Source organism: Oncorhynchus mykiss, chromosome 4 (assembly GCF_057628025.1).
Source record: "Oncorhynchus mykiss isolate SJ-2025 chromosome 4, ASM5762802v1, whole genome shotgun sequence".
Taxonomy (NCBI): domain Eukaryota; kingdom Metazoa; phylum Chordata; class Actinopteri; order Salmoniformes; family Salmonidae; genus Oncorhynchus; species Oncorhynchus mykiss.
Genome location: NC_143025.1, coordinates 57,965,250 through 57,986,526, shown reverse-complemented (window position 1 = coordinate 57,986,526; position 21,277 = coordinate 57,965,250). Strand labels below are relative to the sequence as shown.

Genomic DNA, 21,277 nt, shown 5'->3' with positions numbered 1-21,277 from the left:
TGTCATTTGAGCACACTTGAAAAGTTTAAGATGTGCCATTTATAGCAGTTCATGACAGCCTAGAGACAGACATTTTTTCAAACGATTAAAGCTAACATGATTAACTGCATTTTAGTTTAAACCAATATTTCTTTCAAATCATTTAAGTTTCTCCATACAGTCAGGATTGGATAGTAAAGAAGAGCAACCAGTAACTTAACCATCTTTGTAATGCCGGGCAGCTAAAATATGTGTGTCATGAATATCTGTTGTGCGATAAAATAAATTAATGTGTGTTTTTTTGTAATTTACAAGTTATTAAACAATCCGTTCCTAACTGAACATATTACACTTTGTTTCAACTATTTAACTGTACTATAATGCTTAAAAAAGGATGCTAAAATGTTAAATCGGTTATCGGCATCATTTTTTTTTTTAGCAAGGAAAATATCAGATATCAGTATTGGACAAAAAATGTCATATCGGTGCATCCCTAATTGCTGCGGGGACTTGCTTCCAGTCAGCCACAAGAGCATCAGTGAGGTCGGGCACTGATGTTGGGTGACTAATCAGAAACGTTCTGTCCAAAAATGATGCAGAAAAATGAATCCATGCTTTTGTCACTTCTAGGTTAGACTACTGCAATACTCTACTTTCCGGCTACCCGGATAAAGCACTAAATAAACTTTAGTTAGTGCTAAATACGGCTGCTAGAATCCTGACTAGAACCAAAAAATGTGATCATATTACTCCAGTGCTAGCCTCTCTACACTGGCTTCCTGTCAAAGCAAGGGTTGATTTCAAGGTTTTACTGCTAACCTACAAAGCATTACATGGGCTTGCTCCTACCTATCTCTCTGATTTGGTCCTGCCGTACATACCTACACGTACGCTAAGGTCACAAGACGCAGGCCTCCTAATTGTCCCTAGAATTTCTAAGCAAACAGCTGGAGGCAGGGCTTTCTCCTATAGAGCTCCATTTTTATGGAACGGTCTGCCTACCCATGTCAGAGACGCAAACTCGGTCTCAACCTTTAAGTCTCTACTGAAGACTCATCTCTTCAGTGGGTCATATGATTGAGTGTAGTCTGGCCCAGGAGTGGGAGGGTGAACGGAAAGGCTCTGGAGCAACGAACCGCCCTTGCTGTCTCTGCCTGGCCGGTTCCCCTCTTTCCACTGGGATTCTCTGCCTCTAACCCTATTACAGGGGCTTAGTCACTGGCTTACTGGGGCTCTCTCATGCCGTCCCTGGAGGGGGTGCGTCACCTGAGTGGGTTGATTCACTGATGTGGTCATCCTCTCTGGGTTGGCGCCCCCCCCCCCCCTGACCCCTCCTGTCTCAGCCTCCAGTATTTATGCTGCAGTAGTTTATGTGTCGGGGGGCTAGGGTCAGTTTGTTATATCTGGAGTACTTCTCCTGTCCTATTCGGTGTCCTGTGTGAATCTAAGTGTGCGTTCTCTAATTCTCTCCTTCTCTCTCTCTCGGAGGACCTGAACCCTAGGACCAAGCCCCAGGACTACCTGACATGATGACTCCTTGCTGTCCCCAGTCCACCTGGCCGTGCTGCTGCTCCAGTTTCAACTGTTCTGCCTTATTATTATTATTATTATTATTATTATTATTATTATTATTATTATTATTATTATTATTATTATTATTATTATTATTATTATTATTATTATTATTATTCGACCATGCTGGTCATTTATGAACATTTGAACATCTTGGCCATGTTCTGTTATAATCTCCACCCGGCACAGCCAGAAGAGGACTGGCCATCCCACATATGCTCTCTCTAATTCTCTCTTTCTTTCTCTCTCTCGGAGGACCTGAGCCCTAGGACCATGCCCCAAGAATACCTGACATGATGACTCCTTGCTGTCCCCAGTCCACCTGACTGTGCTGCTGCTCCAGTTTCAACTGTTCTGCCTTATTATTATTACTATTATTATTATTATTCGACCATGCTGGTCATTTATGAACATTTGAACATCTTGACCATGTTCTGTTTTAATCTCCACCCGGCACAGCCAGAAGAGGACTGGCCACCCCACATAGCCTGGTTCCTCTCTAGGTTTCTTCCTAGGTTTTGGCCTTTCTGGGGAGTTTTTCCTAGCCACCGTGCTTCTACACCTGCATTGCTTGCTGTTTGGGGTTTTAGGCTGGGTTTCTGTACAGCACTTTGAGATATCAGCTGATGTACGAAGGGCTATATAAATACATTTGATTTGACTAGGCCTGGCTCGCAGTCGGTGTTCCAATTCATCCCAAAGCTGTTTGATGGGGTTGAGGTCAGGGCTTTGTGCTGGCCAGTCAAGTTCTTCCATACCAATCTCAACAAACCATTTCTGTATGGATCTCGCTTTGTGCACAGGGGCATTGTCATGCTGAGACAGGAAAGGGCCTTCCCCAAACTGTTGCCACAAAGTTGGAAGCACAGAATCATCTAGAATGTCATTATTTGCTGTAGTGTTTAGATTTCCCTTCACTGGAACCAAGGAGCCTAGCCCAAACCATGAAAAACAGCCCCAAACTCTACAGTTGGCACTATACATTGGGGCAGGTAGTGTTCTCTGGGTATCCGCCAAACCCAGATATGTCGGTCGGACTGCCAGATGGTCACTTTAATAATGTTTACATTACTCATCTCATATGTCTATACTGTATTTTAGTCTATGCCCCTCCGACATTGCTCGTCCAAATATTTATATTTTTAATTCCATTCCTTTAGATTTGTGTGAACTGTTGTGAAATTGTTAGATATTACTGCACTGTTGGAGCTAGAAACACAAGCATTTCGCTACACCCGCAATAACGTCTGCTAAACATGTGTATGTGACCGATAACATTTGATGAAGAGTGATTCATCACTCCAGAAAACACGTTTCCAGAGTCCAATGGCGGTGAGCTTTACACCACTCCAGCTGACGTTTGGCATTGTGCATGGTGATCTTAATACTTGTGTGCGGCTGCTCTGCCATGGAAACCTTAAGATAACAAGCCCAGACCAACAGAGAGTGGAACGAGTGGGAACCACTGCACACACGTACGTATGCATGCACACACAGGCAAACTGAAACTGACATCTGATCTCATGCAAGTCAGTGAAGGCATTCAGTCAGAACTAGAGGTTGACCGATTAATTGGCATGGCCGATTAATTAGGGCCAATTTCTAATTTTCATAACAATCGGTAAATCAGCATTTTTGGACACCGATTATGGCCGATAACAATGCAATCCACGAGGAGACTGCGTGGCAGGCTGACCACCGGTTATGAGAGTGCAGCAAGGAGCCAAGATAAGTGTAATGCTAGCTAGCAACTTATCTTATAGAAAACAATGAATCTTAACATAATCACTAGTTAACTACACATGGTTGATGATATTACTAGTTTAACTAGCTTGTCCTGCGTTGCACATAATCAATGCGGTGCCTGTTAATTTATCATCAAATCACAGCCTACTTTGCCAAATGGGTGATGATTTAACAAAAGCGAATTTCGTGAAAGAAGCACTGTCGTTGCACCAATGTACCTAACCATGAACATAAAAGCCTTTCTTAAAATAAATACACAAGTGTATTTTTTTAAACCTGCATATTTAGTTAAAAGAAATTCATGTTAGCAGGCAATATTAAGTAGGGAAATTGTGTCACTTCTCTTGCGTTCCAGTGCAAGCAGAGTCAGGATATCTGCAGCTGCTTGGGCCGTCTGGCTCGTTGCGAACTGTGTAAAGACCATTTCTTCCTAACAAAGACCGTAATTAATTTGCCAGAATTTTACATAATTATGACATAACATTGAAGGTTGTGCAATAAGAGCAATATTTAGACTTGTGGATGCCACACGTTTGATAAAATACAGAACGGTTCCGTATTTCACTGAAAGAATAAACATTTTGTTTTCGAAATGATAGTTTCCGGATTTGATCATATTAATTTCTGTGTGTTTATAATTCAGTCTGATTTGATAGAGCAGTCTGACTGAGCAGTGGTAGGCAGCGGCAGGCTCGTAAGCATTCATTCAAACAGCACTTTCCTGCGTTTGCCAGCAGCTCTTCGCAATGCTATAAGCACACCACTGTTCATGACTTCAAACATATCAACTCCAGAGATTAGGCTGGCAATACTTTAGTGCCTATAACAACATCCAATAGTCAAAGGTACATGAAATACAAATGGTATAGAGAGAAATAGTCCTATAATTCCCATAATAACTACAACCTAATACTTCTTAACTGGGAATATTGAAGACTCGTTAAAAGGAACCACCAGCTTTCATATGTTCTAGGCAAGGAACTTAAACGTTAGCTTTTTTACATGGCACATATTTCACTTTTACTTTCTTCTCCAACACTGTTTTTGCATTATTTAAACCAAATTGAACATGTTTCATTCTTTATTTGAGACTAAATTGATTTTATTTATGTATTAAGTTAAAATAAGTGTTAATTCAGTATTGTTGTAATTGTGATTATTACAAATTTAAATTTAAAAAATTGTCCGATTAAATCGGTATTGGCTTTTTTTGGTCCTCCTCTACTCAGAACGTTACCAGAAAACATGATTAATGCTAAAAATAAACTGGACAAAGACCCACATTTCAATTCTTATTCTGAAACCACAAGAGAAGTAGACTAATGACAGCAAACGTCCCAACTGACTCGAAAAGGACCTAAATATAGTAATCATCTAATATTGTATGCAAAGAGCTATCCAACTTTTTAACTATGCCTGCCTGCTTATAACAAACTAACAAGTACCAGTTTGCATCTGCGTAACCCTACAGGAGCAAACACTCCATAAAGTAACTACAGTGGCTCTCACTTCCCCACTGTCTAGTATATAACACCCTTCACTGGTTAATGAGTTGGTCCCGAATGGTGGTCATCACCTGCATTCCCCTGTGCTGTGAACCATTTAATATGTAACCACGTGCATGGTTTACATGGCTTTACAGGAGACTGTTGCAATGTGGGGTTGTCATGGGAGCCATATAGCCATAAACAACCAATGTGCTGGGTGCAACCTGCTGACATGCAGTGCAGTGCACTACCTCCCTGCACTAGGTCCCATGGAGATTGGCGAGGGGGTAGTATACACCCCTACTGCGCCCCTTTCATTAAGGTATTTAGGACTGAAACCTCTAATGTGTGGATTCGTTTTGCAGACCCGGGCCCAGTACCTCAGCTTGGCCAACTTGTTGACTAAACAGTGTATTAACTTCTATTAGGAACTAAATAATATATAATGTCTAAATATATAATGATGTGGTAAGTGCTAACATGATGACTATTCAGTGACATGCCCAGAGGGTGTAACAGCAGGCATCATTATATCATTGTATTATCAATTATTGAAGAGAACAAATTGTTAGCAATGGGTTTCGGACAGAAGGAGGGAACACCCATACAGTATGTGTTGGTTAAGGCCACGGCTTGTGTGGCTGTGTTGTCTGACTGTCACATGGATGTTCAAGGGGCCGCGACTGCACAGAAAGAGGATTTAGGGAAAGCCAAGGATTGAACACTGTCCCACACTTGGTGATAATGTGTTATTCTAACAAGTGTAACTCGAGCCAGAGGGAGAAGTGAGACCAAACCAGGATCTCAATCTCAGCTGCTCAACTTTCTTTTGTCAGATTTCTTTCTCTTCTTAACCAAATTAACTCGAGCCTACTCTACTAGCTCTATATAATAGAGAAATGTTTAACACGCACCTTTCACAGTAAAAAGGATTTTGTGTCACAAAGCACAATAGAGAATCTCAATAAGATCACGTCAGTGAAACGGTCCGTTTTCTAGAAAGCCCTTCCAGTCAGTGTGTAGCAGCCACAGCCAAAACGTAAACACCTATGTTGACCAACCAATGCTATGAATTAAAACAACTCAGCATTTTGAGGATTAATTTGAGTTGCAAAACGATTGACGTCAAAACAAAAAATGTAAGACCAAGTTCATTAAAAATAGACTTCAAACTTAGTAATAACTTGCCATTGTAATATTTAATTCCTTGCTCTAACTTAAGTTTCCGTCATTCATGTTGAGAGAAGTGAGCCAGTGGCAGTAAGTCAATGATTATGCCTCATTGATATCATGGAAAAGAAAACAATCAGCCATTAGGCAGGGTTTTCAAGTTTTGTGCCTAACAGAGGAGTGACAGAAAGTGCAACTGTGTCATGCAGCCAGCACCACACTGATGATGTCACTACTTCCCAGTTATAGGGTGACGCTCTTAACCCTAGGGCAATTTCTAAACAAACCAACACTATTTGTTACTCCTCGAGTCTTCGACTAGGGGGTGTCTTGGACAAATGGGGGACTAACTGTAAATACAATACAGTGTACTGTTCAACTATCAACTTCTCTCTAGATCACACACCGTTACAGCTATTAGCACCCCGGGAAAAGCAAAGAAGAAATGTCTCAGTTGAAGCACAGCACATGATTTTAGAGGCTGGTGTGATATTCCATATAAATCAAATAAACATTTTATTTCTCTGGTCATTTAGGTCAGATGATCCTTTACTTCCTCTCTAGCTAAAGTAATGAAAGTCCATTGTTTTACTACACTTGTGGGAATTGCTTTCAAAGACAAATTTTCAACAAAAAGCTGGGCCGTTGTGTACCTTGGTAAGTCACTGCTAAGATATTACATTAGGTATAAAAGAGGTTGTGAAAAATGACTCAACTTCATGTGAGAAACCACATATTCAGAAGTGTGATCACTTACAAGAGGCCACTTATTCTCATATTCAATATTCTCAATTCAGGAGAATGTATTTCTGTAAGTGAGGACAAAGTTCTCATTTTCATCTACAAGTGACAGTACAAATGAAATCATAGAAACATTATACATGTTTACAACACAAATAGCCCCTATCGCTAGACTGCCATGAATACCTCCTCTCATCACGTGTAGACATCGTGGCAATAAGTCTCTTGCTTGCCTGGGTTACTCCCATCTCGACTCATGACTGGCAACGTCTCATAGTTACCAAGCATAGTTTCAGGCAACTCAGAAACACATGAAAAGCTTTGAAATAAATAAAACTACAGCAATACTTACAGCTTTCGGCATCTTGTTTCCTTCTCCTGGGTCTGTGCGCGGAGCTGTCACTTTGGTTTCCAAATACCTCGGATGGTTTCCACAGTGCCTTCCTGTCAGAGGGAGCGAAAGAGGAAAAACGAGTTTTAGCCACCCGGGTGATACTTAGTCAAATGGGACTACCCTTCCTGCTTTAAACGCTGCTGCGAAATAGAGACTGATTGACGCTGCCCTTGTACAGCCATTAGTCATAAATATGGAAGTTTAGATTAAGCGAGCCTATTCCATAAATCACAAAAACACCATAATAAAAAGTCTCCACCCTTCTCGGTAAATATCTTACTTGTGCACCAATACCGCATCGAGGTGTGATCCTTACTTCAGCACCACAACTGTATCAACCTTGCTTGGATAAAAAATGGTGAGGTGGACGTTCGATGTAGCCTCTATGCTGCACCGTGTACAACAGATACATTTTCCAATTTCATCTTGGCTACTACTGGGTGTAACGCGGATACAAAGTCGTCTATCCGCCAGGGACAGACACTTACAGAATTACTTGTTGCGATTAGGGTCTGTTACAAATGTAACAACTTCATCAGTTGGATTCACAAGATAGCCAGGAGCTTGATTCACTTCTGAAGAAGATACACATATTTGGGTGTTTAATAATAGCCTAAACTGTTTAAGCGATTTCAAAAGTAACAAACCCGACTCGGTTAGACTACACGACGTGTGTTAAAATAGATACAATGTTCCACGCGTATGGTAGGGATTTTTCTGCTTGTTCTGTTCAAATAAAACGTGTCGAGTCCACCGACCAAACCCAAATCTACAGCTAACCTAAAACAGCTAGTTTACTCGGCTAATCAGTGAATTTGGCATAGCCACTTTTTTGTAAAATGTCATGATATTGTCGAAAAGGGAATTATTTGACCCGACTCGAATAGGCTATAATTTAGGATTCTGGATTTTTTTTTAAATACGACTAAAATGTAGCCGTTGCATCAAGGATACATTTTTACACATGCACTCTATTTAACCTTCAACTACTAGCCTTCTACCAAGCCACATCCCCACTACAATAATCCCAGACACCTGTTGGAGATGTTTTTCTGTTTATAGGGAAGAGGCAGCAAAAGTGCTGCAACAAGTGCGAAAAACAAAGTAGTGAGCATCCCTATTCTGCTCCTATTCTGTTCACATAAATATTCCATGTATAGATAACGCTATACTTTGTTACTTTGTAGAATGTCTTACCAGAGCAGGTGTGATTTGAGATGAGATGGTTATATGGCAAGGCTGCAGCCGCGGATACTCCCCTCTGCTGAACTCGAAGCACGGAAATATGGCTGCACCGCTCACTTCAGCGCTCCTACTATTACCGCCTGCTTGCATGAGTTCCTGTTTGTCATTCGTACTCCAGCAACTCCCATCAATGACACGTACTAAGAACTGAAGTCATGCAAGCTTGTAGAAAAGTGAATAAAGACAGCCCCCCGCCCCCCCCAAATGATTTACAGTAGGGATATGCCAACAACTCAATTTTTTTAATAATAGGGACACATTATTTTAAAGGGGAATTTCAGCATGGCTCTTTTTATCATAGACATTTTTATCCTAGACATCACAATTATCCAAACCACAAGCTAGAACTAGCACATTTTCATTTCACTGGTAGAATTAGACATTTTCGACTACCTGTGTATTGTCTGCTCATAATGAACCACAAAGTCCGGCAGACATTAGCCTTAGCAAAGACAGTAGGAGCTGAGAACAAGAAATTGCATCCCTTGAGAGGGCAATAACAAGATGTATGTCAGGAGAAGTGCAGTATTAATTATCATAAGGAGACATATTCTTGGCTGATCCATTTGTGGTTTCATGGTGGGTGAAAACAAAGTTGGGTGCTGTGGAATGGTGAAGGCAACCAGAAGTGGTCTGGTGATAATTTATTGTGTTTCTGCTGGTCAGAGGGAGCAGGTGCTCTGCGGTAAACCAATGGGGACAAGAGATGTGAATTGTTTTGCTCTCAAGAAAAGGAGTGATTACTGGGGTAGCTGTAAATGTGAAAGCTAATCAACTGAAGGGGAAGATGATACTCGTCGCTTAGTGCAACGCAGATAGGGTAGCGTGAGTAGTGAAACAAAAGTCGTCTGTTCTTTTGAGTTTTGACGTTGAGTCTTTGCCCGCCAAAGTGATGTTAGGATATATAAGTTATCCCGTACGAGCGTTTGTTCCGGAATTACGTTGTTACAGATGTCAAGCTTATGGGAATGTGGCAGCAGTGTGTAGGAGGGAGGATCCTAGGTGTGAGAAGTGTATAGAAGGGCATGAGACAAAGGAATGTGTAGCATTGGGGAAAGTATTGGTATGTGTTAACTGTAAGAGTGCCCATGGGGCTGGGGATCAGAAATGTCCAGTGCGAGAGAGGAAGATTGAGTTTCAGGGTTAGAGTTGTGCAGAAATTGTTGTATGCTGAGACAGTGAAGAAAGTAGAGGAAGATGTGTCAAGGTGGAGGGATCCTGAAAGGAGTGGTGTGAGTAGTAGATCTGTACCAGTACAGAGGCATAGGGAAAAGGGTGATACAGTGCATTCGGAAAGTATTCAGACCGCTTGACTTTTTCTAAAAAAATTTACGTTACAGCCTTTTTCTAAAATTGATTAAATGTTTTTTTCCCCCTCGTCAATCTACACACAATAATCCATAATAACAAAGCAAAAACTGGTTTGTCGAAATTTTTCCAAATGTAATAACAAAAAACTGAAATATCACATTTATGTAAGTATTCAGACCCTTTACTCAGTACTTTGATGAAGCACTTTTGGCATGATTACAAACTCAAATGTTCTTGGGTATGACGCTACATGCTTGGCACACCTGTATTTGGGGAGTTTCTCCGATTCTTCTCTGCAGATCCTCTCAAGCTCTGGCAGCTTGGATGGGGAGCTTCGATACATATATATTTTCAGGTCTCTCCAGAGATGTTCGATTTGGTTCAAGCCCGGGCTCTGGCTGGGCCACTCAAGGACATTCAGAGACTTGTCACGAAGCCAATCCTGTGTTGTCCTGGCTGTGTGCTTGGGGTCTTTGTCCTGTTAGAAGGTGAACCATCACACCAGGCTGAGGTCCTGAGCAAGTTTTCATCAAGGATCTCTCTGTACTTTGCTCCGTTTATCTTTCCATGAATCCTGACTAGTCTCCCAGTCTCTGTCGCCAAAAAACATCCCAACAGCATGCTGCTGCCACCACCATGCTACACCGCTTGGGATGGTGCCAGGTATCCTCCAGATGTGATGCTTGGCATTCAGGCCAAAGAGTTCCATGTTGGTTTCTTCAGACCAGAGAATCTTGTTCCTCATGGTCTGAGAGTCCTTTAGGAGTATTTTGGCAAACTCCACTGAGTACTGGCTTCCATCTGGCCACTCTACGAATAGAGGCCTGATGGTTGTCCTTCTGGAAGGTTCTCCCATCTCCAAAGAGGAACTCTGGAGCTCTGTCAGAATGACCATCAGGTTTTTGATCACCTCCCAGACCAAGGCCCATCTCCCCCGATTGCTTAGTTTGGCCAGGTGGCCAGCTCTTGGAAGAGTTTTGGTGGTTCCAAACTTCTACCATTTAAGAATGATGGAGGCCACTGTGTTGTTGGGGACCTTCAATGCTGCAGACATTTTTTTGGTACCCTTCCTCAGATCTCTGCCTCAACACAATCCTGTCTCGGAGCTCTACAGATAATTCCTTCGACCTCATGGCTTCGTTTCCGCTCTGACATGCACTGTCAACTGTGGGACCTTATATAGACAGGTGTGTGCCTTTCAAAAACATGTCCAATCAATTGAATTTCCCACAGGTGGACTCCATATCAAGTTGTAGAAACATCTCAAATGTGTTCAATGGAAACAGGATGCACCTGAGGACAATTCCGAGTCTCATAGTAAAGGGTCTGAATACTTATGTAGATGTGATAGTTTTTTATTTTTAATAAATGTGCAAAAATGTCTAAAAACCTGTTTTTGCTTTGCCATTATGGGGTAGTGTGTACATTGATAAAGGGGGAAACTATTGAATCCATTTTAGAATAAGGCTGTAACATAACAAAATGTGGAACATTTAAGGGGTCTGAATGCGCTGTATATATTGTGTAAGCGAGCTAGGTAGTGTCAACAGCCATTGTTAGCCAATCCAGTCGGGGTTGGAAGCTATGGTGAGCTATGATTGGTCACTAGCATCGCAATAGTAAGGAAGATAACGTTCAGCTTTCCCAACTTTAGCCCCTGCCCTGTTCAGTTCCCTCGCCCCCTATTCGCATCGCTCACAGTGGGTTTTGACCAGAGGCGGCCTCCTCTTGACAAATGCTTTGCTTGAAATAGAGCAGAGCTCACATTTTTTCTACAGATAGCAGGGTTCCCGCAATCCCCTGCACATTTCTCCGTGTGCCCTTGTTGAAAATGAATGGGGGGTGTAAATTCTCCTGCCAAATTAGTTGTTGGTGAAAACCTTCTGTCAATGGTTTCCGCCCACTCCGCTTCTCTTGCTTTCCTTCCATTGAAAGTGAATGGGTGTGTTCGAGCGGATACTTTTGTCAACTCTGTGACCATCGTTGGTCGCCACCTTTCAAAGTTCGTTACATTATGGGGATAACAATTGGCCAAAATGTGCCTACATGTCGACTGCATAACATCCATGTGATCAAAGGTAATTTAGTTTCAACTGTAGTTGACGTCAATTTTTTGCAGTTACCCCTCAGCCATCGCCTGCATTCTGAGAGGCACACATTTTCAACCAATCATTAGTGTATTTGTTTGATCCATGCAAACGAGACCAACGATGTGACTGAAACAGGAAGCAACTTTGCTACGATTCATATGTATACAGTGGATATGTACATTTAATGTGATATGAGTCTCTCCCCAATTGGTAGTACAATGCAAACACATTTTTACAAATGGTTTGTGTGTGATATGGTAGTTGGAGACTTGTTTATTTCGACATTACAAATAAACATTTTTAGAAACAATGGCAACACGGCCATGTTGCACTGAGCCTTGATGTTGGAAAACTCACACCAGTCTCCGACTTTCGGCTGTAGCAGACGCACCTCTCCAGACTTCACTCCTCGACTTTCGTCTGCAGTCGGTTGCTTCATTCAACAAAACAAGCCAAAGATGGTCTATTATATTGACAAGATATTCGGGTGACCGCTCAAAAATGGAAATATATGCCCTGAATGATGGAAGGCAGGCAGGAGGCGGCAAGATCAGGTGGGACAGTTCCAGCCAATGACAGGGCAGAGACCCGAGTGAAAAACAGGCCATAGAGGATTAATCTTTGTATCTGTGCTATTATAGCATCTGTGACAGCATGGGCAAGTGCCATTAAGGCAATCTCTATTTTCAACTAGTCCATTTTCTTCTTAATTGGTTGATTTCTCCAAACTCATAGGAATCCTTAACTAGTTGACTACTTTAAAATGATGGAAGCCTTTAAATGGGAATTCTCCACGCAAATACGGGTTATATCCATGAGACCTCTCCCTGACAACAGCACAACTCAAAATGGTTGTTTTTTCAAAGTTGCCGAAATGACACGTGTCCACCTATATCAGTGCATTTGTAACTACCCAACCATAAGCAAACTTCTATTCGATCAAATAAGCCTCACGTAGCTAAAGAGAAATTCATTGTTTTGTTACCAAATTCGACAATCATGGACCTCCATACACAAATTCCTCACTTCGTGGGCTGAACAAGCCCAATGGTTTACAATGTTTCATCGCGCAATGCCCCTTCCTAGTATAAACGGGGCATAACAAAATAGCCAGGGTGTCATAACCAAACAAAAGCAAAATATTAAATGCACGTGTATATTTGCATGACCAGACTTTCGTTTCTATTTGTGTGGTTGAGGAATAGCGCGCGTCAGAATCACACGTCCTTGTACAAACTCAACATATGAAGCGCAGTGAAAGGGGTTTGGGAGGTTTCATAACTGTACACCGACCAATAGTTGAGCAGGATTAAAATAGAACAGTATATATCGGAGATAAATCCTGAAGTGAAACTACAGGTCAGAGCGCACCACATGTAGTCTGGTGTACAGAAACAGGCCACTTGTAGTAAAGAGGAAATTGCAGTGATGCAATCCTTTACTCTCTTAATAAACAATGATACTGTACATATGTCCTGAAACCAGATGTACTTTCCAGCAAATGTCTTACGGTTTTGAAAAAGACAACAAAAAAAAACGATTTAGCATAATATAATGACTAACCAGGGCTAAGGTTTTGTTTTCAATCATTTTAAAATATAGGATACTGTATTTTGTTTTAAACATTCAGTGCTTGACTTGGACTAAAATAGTTGGCTGAATTTATTTTGGGTGCTGGTACTGTTTATATTTAGGTGCAGAAGGTCCACAATACTTTTGAACTAATATTCTACGAGAGGAACAGGAGCTCAAGCAGTAGACACTTTGAGGTGATGTTACTCAGCTCCAGTGAACTCCTGACCATGGAAAGCACTGTAGGCCTTAACATTACTTTTCATCAATGCAAAGGGTAGCAGATTATGTTCAACTATAGGCTAGTACAAATAGAGTTGTTGAGGATATATGAGAAATTATTAAATTAAAGTTCAATGACTAACAGTGGGAAAATAAAACAAGCAACCAGTTGCAGATTATAGGCTGCTGAAACATGAGCCTACAACAAATCAGGCAACAACATGTCAACCCTGGGCCCCTCAGGGGTGTGTGTTTTTTGTCCCCTACTGTACTTCACTGGGGCCAAGCTTCCTGCCATCCAGGACCTATATACTGTGTCAGAGGAAAGCCCCAAAAATTATCAAAGACTCCAGTCACCCAAGTCACAGACTTCTCTCTGCTACCGCACGGGAAGCGGTACCGGAGCACCAAGTCGAGGACAAAAAAGCTCCTTAACAACTTCTACCCCCAAGCCATAAGTATCAGGTTTCAGGTAGACTGTTAAAGAAACCATGTTTATTGCAAGAGGGGCAGGCAAAACGACAGGTCAAGGCAGGCAGGGGTCGATAATCCAGAGTAGGAGCAAAGGTCCCGGGTGACAGGCAGGTGGGCTTGGAGTCAGGACAGGCAAGGGTCAAAACCAGGAGGGCGAGAAAAGAGACTGGAAAAAGTGGGAGCTGAGACACAAAACGCTGGTTGAATTGAACAAACAAGATTAACTTTCACAGACAGAAAACACAGGCATACATACCCAGGGGATAAGTGGGGAAGATGGGCGACACCTGAGGGGGGGTGGAGACAAGCACAAGTGAAACAGATCACGGCATACCAGTAATGGCATGGAGAGGGGGGCGAGCAAGGGGAGACGAAAAATTATCTTTAAGGCTCACCAGAGTACTCACTCCAACGAATGAGCTAGGTCTCTTGAAGGGACAGGTAGACAAAATGACCTGCATTACTGCAATGCAGACAACTAGGTCTCAAGTCTGCTTACTCGTTCGGCTGGAGACAGCCTAGCCCTGCATCGGCTTGGGAAGAAGTGAATCGGCAGTCTCCGGAGGCTCTTGGAGGGACTCGGGTGAGCTTGGATCTCTCGGGGACGTAGACAAAGTGGACTTCCGGAGATCATCCGATGCAAGGTGGGATCCCTAAAGTGAGCGATTGGGACCGCAATCGAACCTCTTCTCCCTCCTACGTTCCCGTAGCTGACCATCGATCTGGATGGTTAAAGCGATGAGTGAGTCGAGAGCCGTCGGTAGTTCTCGGGTTGCCAGCTCATCCTTTACCTCCTCCGATAATCCACGCAGGAACGTGTTGAACAGTGCTTCCGGGTTCCAGGTACCCTCTTGCTAGCGTGCGGAACTCCGAAGCAACTTCCGGTGAGCCTCTCTCCCAGACACCGGGGCCTCAAACTTCTCACCTCCGCCACAAATACGAGGCAGATGGCGGATTGTTGCTCCCACACCGCCAGCGTAATAATGTACGCTATCTTCGAGCAAGCCGAGGGGAACAAAGAAACGAGAAAGGCCCGGCAGGTTCTGGAATCTCCATGGTAGCGCTCCAGGGGAGGAAAGTGCAGACTGTTGAAGTAACAATGTTTATTGCAACAACAGGGGCAAGCAAACGACAAGTCAAGGCTGGCAGGGGCCGGTAAGCCAGAGTAGCGGCAATGGTACCGGGCGACAGGCAGGCTCAGGGTAAGGCAGAGGTCGGTAATACAGCGGGGGCAAGGTAGTCAGTAGTCAGGCTCAAGGTCAGGCAGGCGGGCTCGAAGTTAGGACAGGCAAGGGTCAAAACCAGGAGGTCGAGAAATGAGAGAGTGGAAAAAGCAGGCGCTGAGACGCAACCCGCTGGTTGACTTGAACAAATAAGACGAACTGGCACAGACAGACAGAAAACACAGGTATAAATACCCAGGGGATAACTGGGGAAGATTGGCAACACCTGGAGGGGGGTGGAGACAAGAACAAGATCAGGTGAAACAGATCAGGGCGTGACAATAAGTCTGCTGAACAATTAATCAAATGGCCACCAGACTTTTTACATTGTTTTTTACACTGCTGCTAGGCGCTGTTTATTAACTATGCATAGTCACTTCAACCCGACCTACATTAACCTGTACTCCCGCACATTGACTCAGTACCGGTACTCCCTGTATAAAGTCTTGTTTTATTTGGTAAATATTTTTTAACTCTTTCTTGAACTGCACTGTTGGTTAAGCGCTTGTAAGTAAGCATCTACACTTGTTGTATTCGGTGCATGTGACAAATACAGTTTGATTTGAGTAAGGGTAAGGATAAGAAACTAGTATAAAAGCACTGTCCATGAATCCATAGATTAATGGGATTTGTGTAAAAAAAGTAAGAGTTAAATCTCCCGAATGGCGCAGCGGTCTAAGGCACTTCATCTCAGTTCAAGAGTTGTCATTACAGACCCTGGTTCGATTCCAGGCTGTATCACAACCAGCTGTGATCCGGGGTAGGCTGTCATTGTAAATAAGAATGTGTTCTTAACTGACTTGCCTAGTTAAAAAAATACAATCTAAACATAATAGAAAATAGAAATATTTAGTATAGAAATGCCTTCCCTGTAAAGAAAACAGACAAAAAACAAATGGTTTGTGTTAACATTCAGGTCACAGAAGCAGAGATTAATTTTGTAATGGATTACATTATGTATATCATTAAAAAGGTGCTGTGCTGCCTGGGTTAGGTTAAACATTGAAAAAGGGAACATTCAGTGATCTGTAATAATCCATTGGTGTTCATTCAGGATATCAACCAATAATGTAATTAAATTCTGTTTAGAAAAAGGGCAGACAGATAGGAGTGATGGAATTGTCTGAATGGAGCGGAATGCTCAATCAGTAATCCTGATGTATTTTTGCATTTAGCCAGGACCCTTGGATTAACATGCTGATACAAATAGATACAAACATACTGAGGCTTTAGATAGCACAAACAGATCTGGGAGCAGACTAGAATGACTATAATAGCATGGTTTATTTATGCAATAGCAAAGTTGTCACATGTCGTCAGGTGTAAAAACCGTCAGGTGTAGCCTCCCCCACTTTTTACAGAATTGTGTGGTTAAAAACTTTAATATAGATTAGAGCACTGCTATCCGACCCGAGCCCGACCTGCCCCGACATTGTACACCGGGTTAGGCCCGGGTAGGTCCTGTTTTTTTCCATCAATAACTAGGGTACGGGCAGGGCTTGGGTATTACTACATTGATCACTAACATTTTGAAGCTGAGCAATTTGCACGTGCTCTGCTGTGCAGTCTAGTCATATCTGACTAGGATCATAACATGGTGTCAGAAGTGCTTCACCCTCGTAAAATACAAGATAGGAGAGATTATTTCACAGAAAATAATGTTCCTTGAGTTTTGTCGGAGATGAGTGATGAAAAGTAGCTAACAGCTAAGTGCTGTCTCATGTCTCTTCATTGAGCAGAACATTCCAAGCGGAGCCGTTGCTATGGATACTCAGACTCAGAGCCGATGTGAGCAGAGCGCATGCAGAGCAAGCGTCACGCATGCAGAGCGAGCTTCACACAGAGAGCGAGTGACAGACAGAGAGGAGCAGCTAATGGATTTACTAATGGAGGAAGTTATTTCTGATTTCGGACTTCAGGCAGGACCAGGCCTTAAATTTGGCAGAAGCAAGCATGCCTGGGTAGGGTAGGGCATGAAATTAATTCACGTGCAATGGTCAATATTTGCCATGGGGGGCGAACATCCCACTGGGCACACCATGTCATTTCAACATTGAGAAGTGGGTAATATTTGGTAGATGCATTGATGAATGAAATTCCAATCTATTTCCCCCCACTTAGAAAGACAGCCACAAGTTTGAATTCTCAATGGTTTATCACTATGCTTTCAATCATCTAAAAGCACAACCAAATTCAAATGAGAATCCAATGTTTGATATTTGGTTTATTTATAAAACAACTTAATGTATTATCCCTGTGCTTCATTTTATAGCACAACCAAATGACCTGTATTGCAGTTGATATTACATTCAATTACATGGTGCAAGTGATCAGTGCCATTTGATATTCTGTGCAGATTATTATAGCAATCGTGAAGATTTCCACAGACCTGCGACCCTGAACATGCACACTTTCTATGATTACATGAGACATTTATTGTTACAGTAACCTCAGAATGTGGCCATGGATGTGTTACTGATTTTAAGGTTGCATACATCCTGTTACATTAGTTCATTTATTGTCTTACAAAAGTAATATTGAATTGTGTTTGGTTGACAATGCAACCAAATATCAACATTAAAAGGAGATGTATCTATTGCTTGTATAGTTAGATCTAAGCCACAGGCTTAATCATATTATTTTATTTCTTTAACTTGTATTTTTGGTTGAGATGGAGACATGAACCCAACATATATGTATAATTTGTGAACTTGTCGACAAGTTAAGAGGCTATTTACCGTAATGTAAAAGTGATATTGAATTGTTTGATTATCAACACAACCAAATATCAACATTTAAAGAAAATGTTTCTTCTACTTGGGTAGCTCCATCCATGCCACTAAGTCTGGCTTTAATTCCAGTTTGTCTCCACATTAATAATTTATATCCTGGATTCACGTCTCCATTTCAAGCAAAAGTCTAAGTTAAAGAATAGGACTAAATCAAATCAAATTTCAAATGCACTTTATATTTAAAGTTTGACTTAGATTTTTTTTGGTTGAGATGGTGACGTGAATCCCAGATATGTATTATTAACTTGTAGATTCCATTTGAAATCAACCAAAGCTTCAAACCTAGGCCTATCTGTTTTGACAATGTTTTGTTGAATCCTGGGTTGAATTTAAACAACAGCTGTCGATGACTTCCTTAATGCTATATACTAAAGGCCGAAATAACATAATCGATATACACTACATGACCAGAAGTATGTGGACACCTGCTCGTCGAACATCTCGTTCCAAAATCATGGCCATTAATATGGAGTTGGTCTCCCCTTTGCTGCTATAACAGCCTTCACTCTTCTGGGAAGGCTTTCCACTAGATCGGGCACAGATGTTGGGCGATTAGGCCCAGCTCGCAGTCAGTGGTTGAGTTCCATGAGGTTGAGGTCAGGGCTCTGTGCAGGCCAGTCAAGTTCTTCCACACCAATCTCGGCAAACCATTTCTGTATGCACCTCGCTTTGTGCACAGGGGTATTGTCATGCTGAAACAGGAAAGGGCCTTCCCCAAACTGTTGCCACAAAGTTGGAAGCATAGAATTGTCTAGAATGTCATTGTATGCTGTAGCGTTAAGAATTCCCTTCACTGGAACTAAGGGGCCTTGCCCAAACCATTAAAAACAGTCCCAGACCATAATTCCTCCAACAAACTTTACAGTTGGCACTATCCATTGGGGCAGGTAGCGTTCTTCTGGCATCTGCCAAACCCAGATTGGTCCGTCAGACTGCCAAATGGTGAAGCATGATCCATCACTCCAGAGAACGCGTTTCCACTTTTCCAGAGTCCAATGGCTGCGAGCTTTACACCACTTCAGCCGATGCTTGGCATTGCGCATGGTGATCTTAGGCTTGTGTGCGGCTGTTCAGCCATGAAAACCCATTTCATGAAGTTCCTGACGAACAGTTCTTGTGCTGACGTTGCTTCCAGAGGCAGTTTAGAACTCGGTAGTGAGTGTTGCAACCGAGGACAGAGGATTTTTATGCACTCCAGCAGTCGGCGGTCCCGTTCTGTGACCTTGTGTGCCCTACCACTTTGCGGCTGAGCCATTGTTGCTCCAAAACTTTTGTTTGCACTTCACAATAACCTCACTTACAGTTGACCGGGCAGCTCTAGCAGGGCAAAAAAATTGACGAACTGACTTGTTGGAAAGGTGGCATCGTATGACGGTGCCAAGTTACTGAGCTCTTCAATGTGGCCATTCTACTGCCAACGTTTGTCTATGAAGATTGCATGGCGGTGTCCTCGATTTTATACACCTGTCAGCAACAGGTGTGGCTGAAATAACCAAATCCTCTAATTAGAAGTGGTGTCCACCTACTTTTGGCCATGTAGTGTATGATTGATAAAGTATGGTTACATTTAATTTGCTCTGTTGAACCTACCCTCTGGAATGACTTCAATATTAACAGGAATCTATTAAGTGGAGATTTATCAACAATCAATCTTACGATAGCACATTGGTTACGGTCATTGACAAATATCAAAGCTGTGCTTGGTTAAAACCCTAGATGGGAGACCAAAGGTAGACCCTAGATGGGAGACCAATGGGAGACCAATAGATGGCTGTAGATCTATCAACTCCCAAGTAGGAAGTGCTGCCCGGTCTATAGATTTTTTTTCTTATAGTGGATATTACGTAGAAGATCTGACGTTGTTTCAAAGGTGTAATTCAACATGTTTTATACAAGATGTGTCTATGTTGAAAATGTGTTACCATGATGACATAATTGTCTGGTTTAAATTTTACCCTCAAAATTTTACCCTTTTACCCTCAGTTTACATTGATTACTTTTTTCAAATCCAATGTATTTCCCACGTCGAGTCCACATCACAATACATTGACAAATGTACCTTGAAACAAGGTTGATTCAACCAGTTTGTGCCCAGTAGAATGGCTTTCACATGGAATTCTTTATACAGTGTCGTGTAAATGCAGCGTAATGCAGAAACCTCAATGGCCCAACTCCAAATACATGGCTGTGATTTCAGACAGCGATATATGTCTCTTGGGAGGGAGGGAGGGAGGGAGGGAGGTGCTGTTGAGGGGTGTAGGCCAGCATGAGAAACATGTAGTACATCGTTCAGCTGAATCCAAACTTGAGATGGGCGCTCTTAAGTCTGACTTTTGCATGCATCATTAATCAAAAATGTGTATGAAAACTCAAGTTATTAAGGCCTGACAGAATGGAGAGGTCTCTTTCATAAAAATAAAAAAAACACCCTCACAGCAATGGTTCTGGCTCCAATATCAAATAACTAAACTAAAACAAATAACTAACATAAATAAGTATACAGACAGTGGATTTATTCATGCTTTTATACCATCAACAATTGCTGGTTATTTGGGATTTGCTGATATTACCTGTATGTCCCACCATAATGGTACAGGCCCTCATTGGAACGAGGGGACCTGGGGCTCCACCTGCTTGAACAGCTCCAGCCTCTTCTGGGTGACATCATGGATGAGCACTGTAACCAAGACGAAGAAGTTTGATTCTGTTCTATGCTGTATGTTCTAACTATGTTGGTCTGCACATGAGTACCTTGGTGGGTTTAACCCCTGTGGGTCTAGCACTCTTGTGGGTTTAACACAGATATCACACAGATATCACATCACTTCTTTAAAATGGCATGTTATATGTTATATCATGGTATTTTTAGGATATTTGAGTTCAGCACTGCAGCAATGTCAATGCCAGGGTGGCTGGTTCTCCAACTTCCAAAGACCTCTGTAGTATTAAACAATGACCATTAGATGGTGCTAAAATCATGTTTATGGCCAGTTCAATCTCAGAGGGCCTACCACTTTCATGGTAGGCCTATGATAACTGCACAGGTTTGGACATGTCAAGTATTGATCTTTGAAAAATCTCAGAAGTGCATCCATCGACTTACTGTCCAGCACTGCTCTGGCCACTTAATTATTCTCCAAAGTGTTACAGGCATGAGGAATCAGCCACAGGAGGAAGCCAGTCTCAATATCTGGAGATAATAAGAGCACACACACACAAAGCACATTGAATATTAAACCCTGTAAATATCCATGTATCT

General features: G+C 42.1%; 1 protein-coding gene across 2 annotated transcripts in view; it reads right to left on the bottom strand.

The window, feature by feature from the left end:
* LOC110522029 (radixin) overlaps positions 1 to 12,257 on the bottom strand; it is a 64,877-nt gene extending 52,620 nt beyond the window's left edge. The window contains exons 1-3 of one of the 2 annotated variants that reach the window (XM_021600092.3): positions 12,093 to 12,257; positions 8,287 to 8,481; positions 7,048 to 7,139 (exon numbers count right to left, since the gene is read on the bottom strand). In XM_021600092.3, coding sequence (XP_021455767.1) covers positions 7,048 to 7,059 — 12 coding nt within the window. In that variant the 5' untranslated portion in view covers positions 7,060 to 7,139; positions 8,287 to 8,481; positions 12,093 to 12,257. Of the gene's footprint in view, positions 1 to 7,047; positions 7,140 to 7,369; positions 8,108 to 8,286; positions 8,482 to 12,092 lie in introns of those variants that run through there. The other variant, XM_021600091.3, reaches the window with a different exon arrangement.
* Positions 12,258 to 21,277: the final 9,020 nt, after the last annotated feature.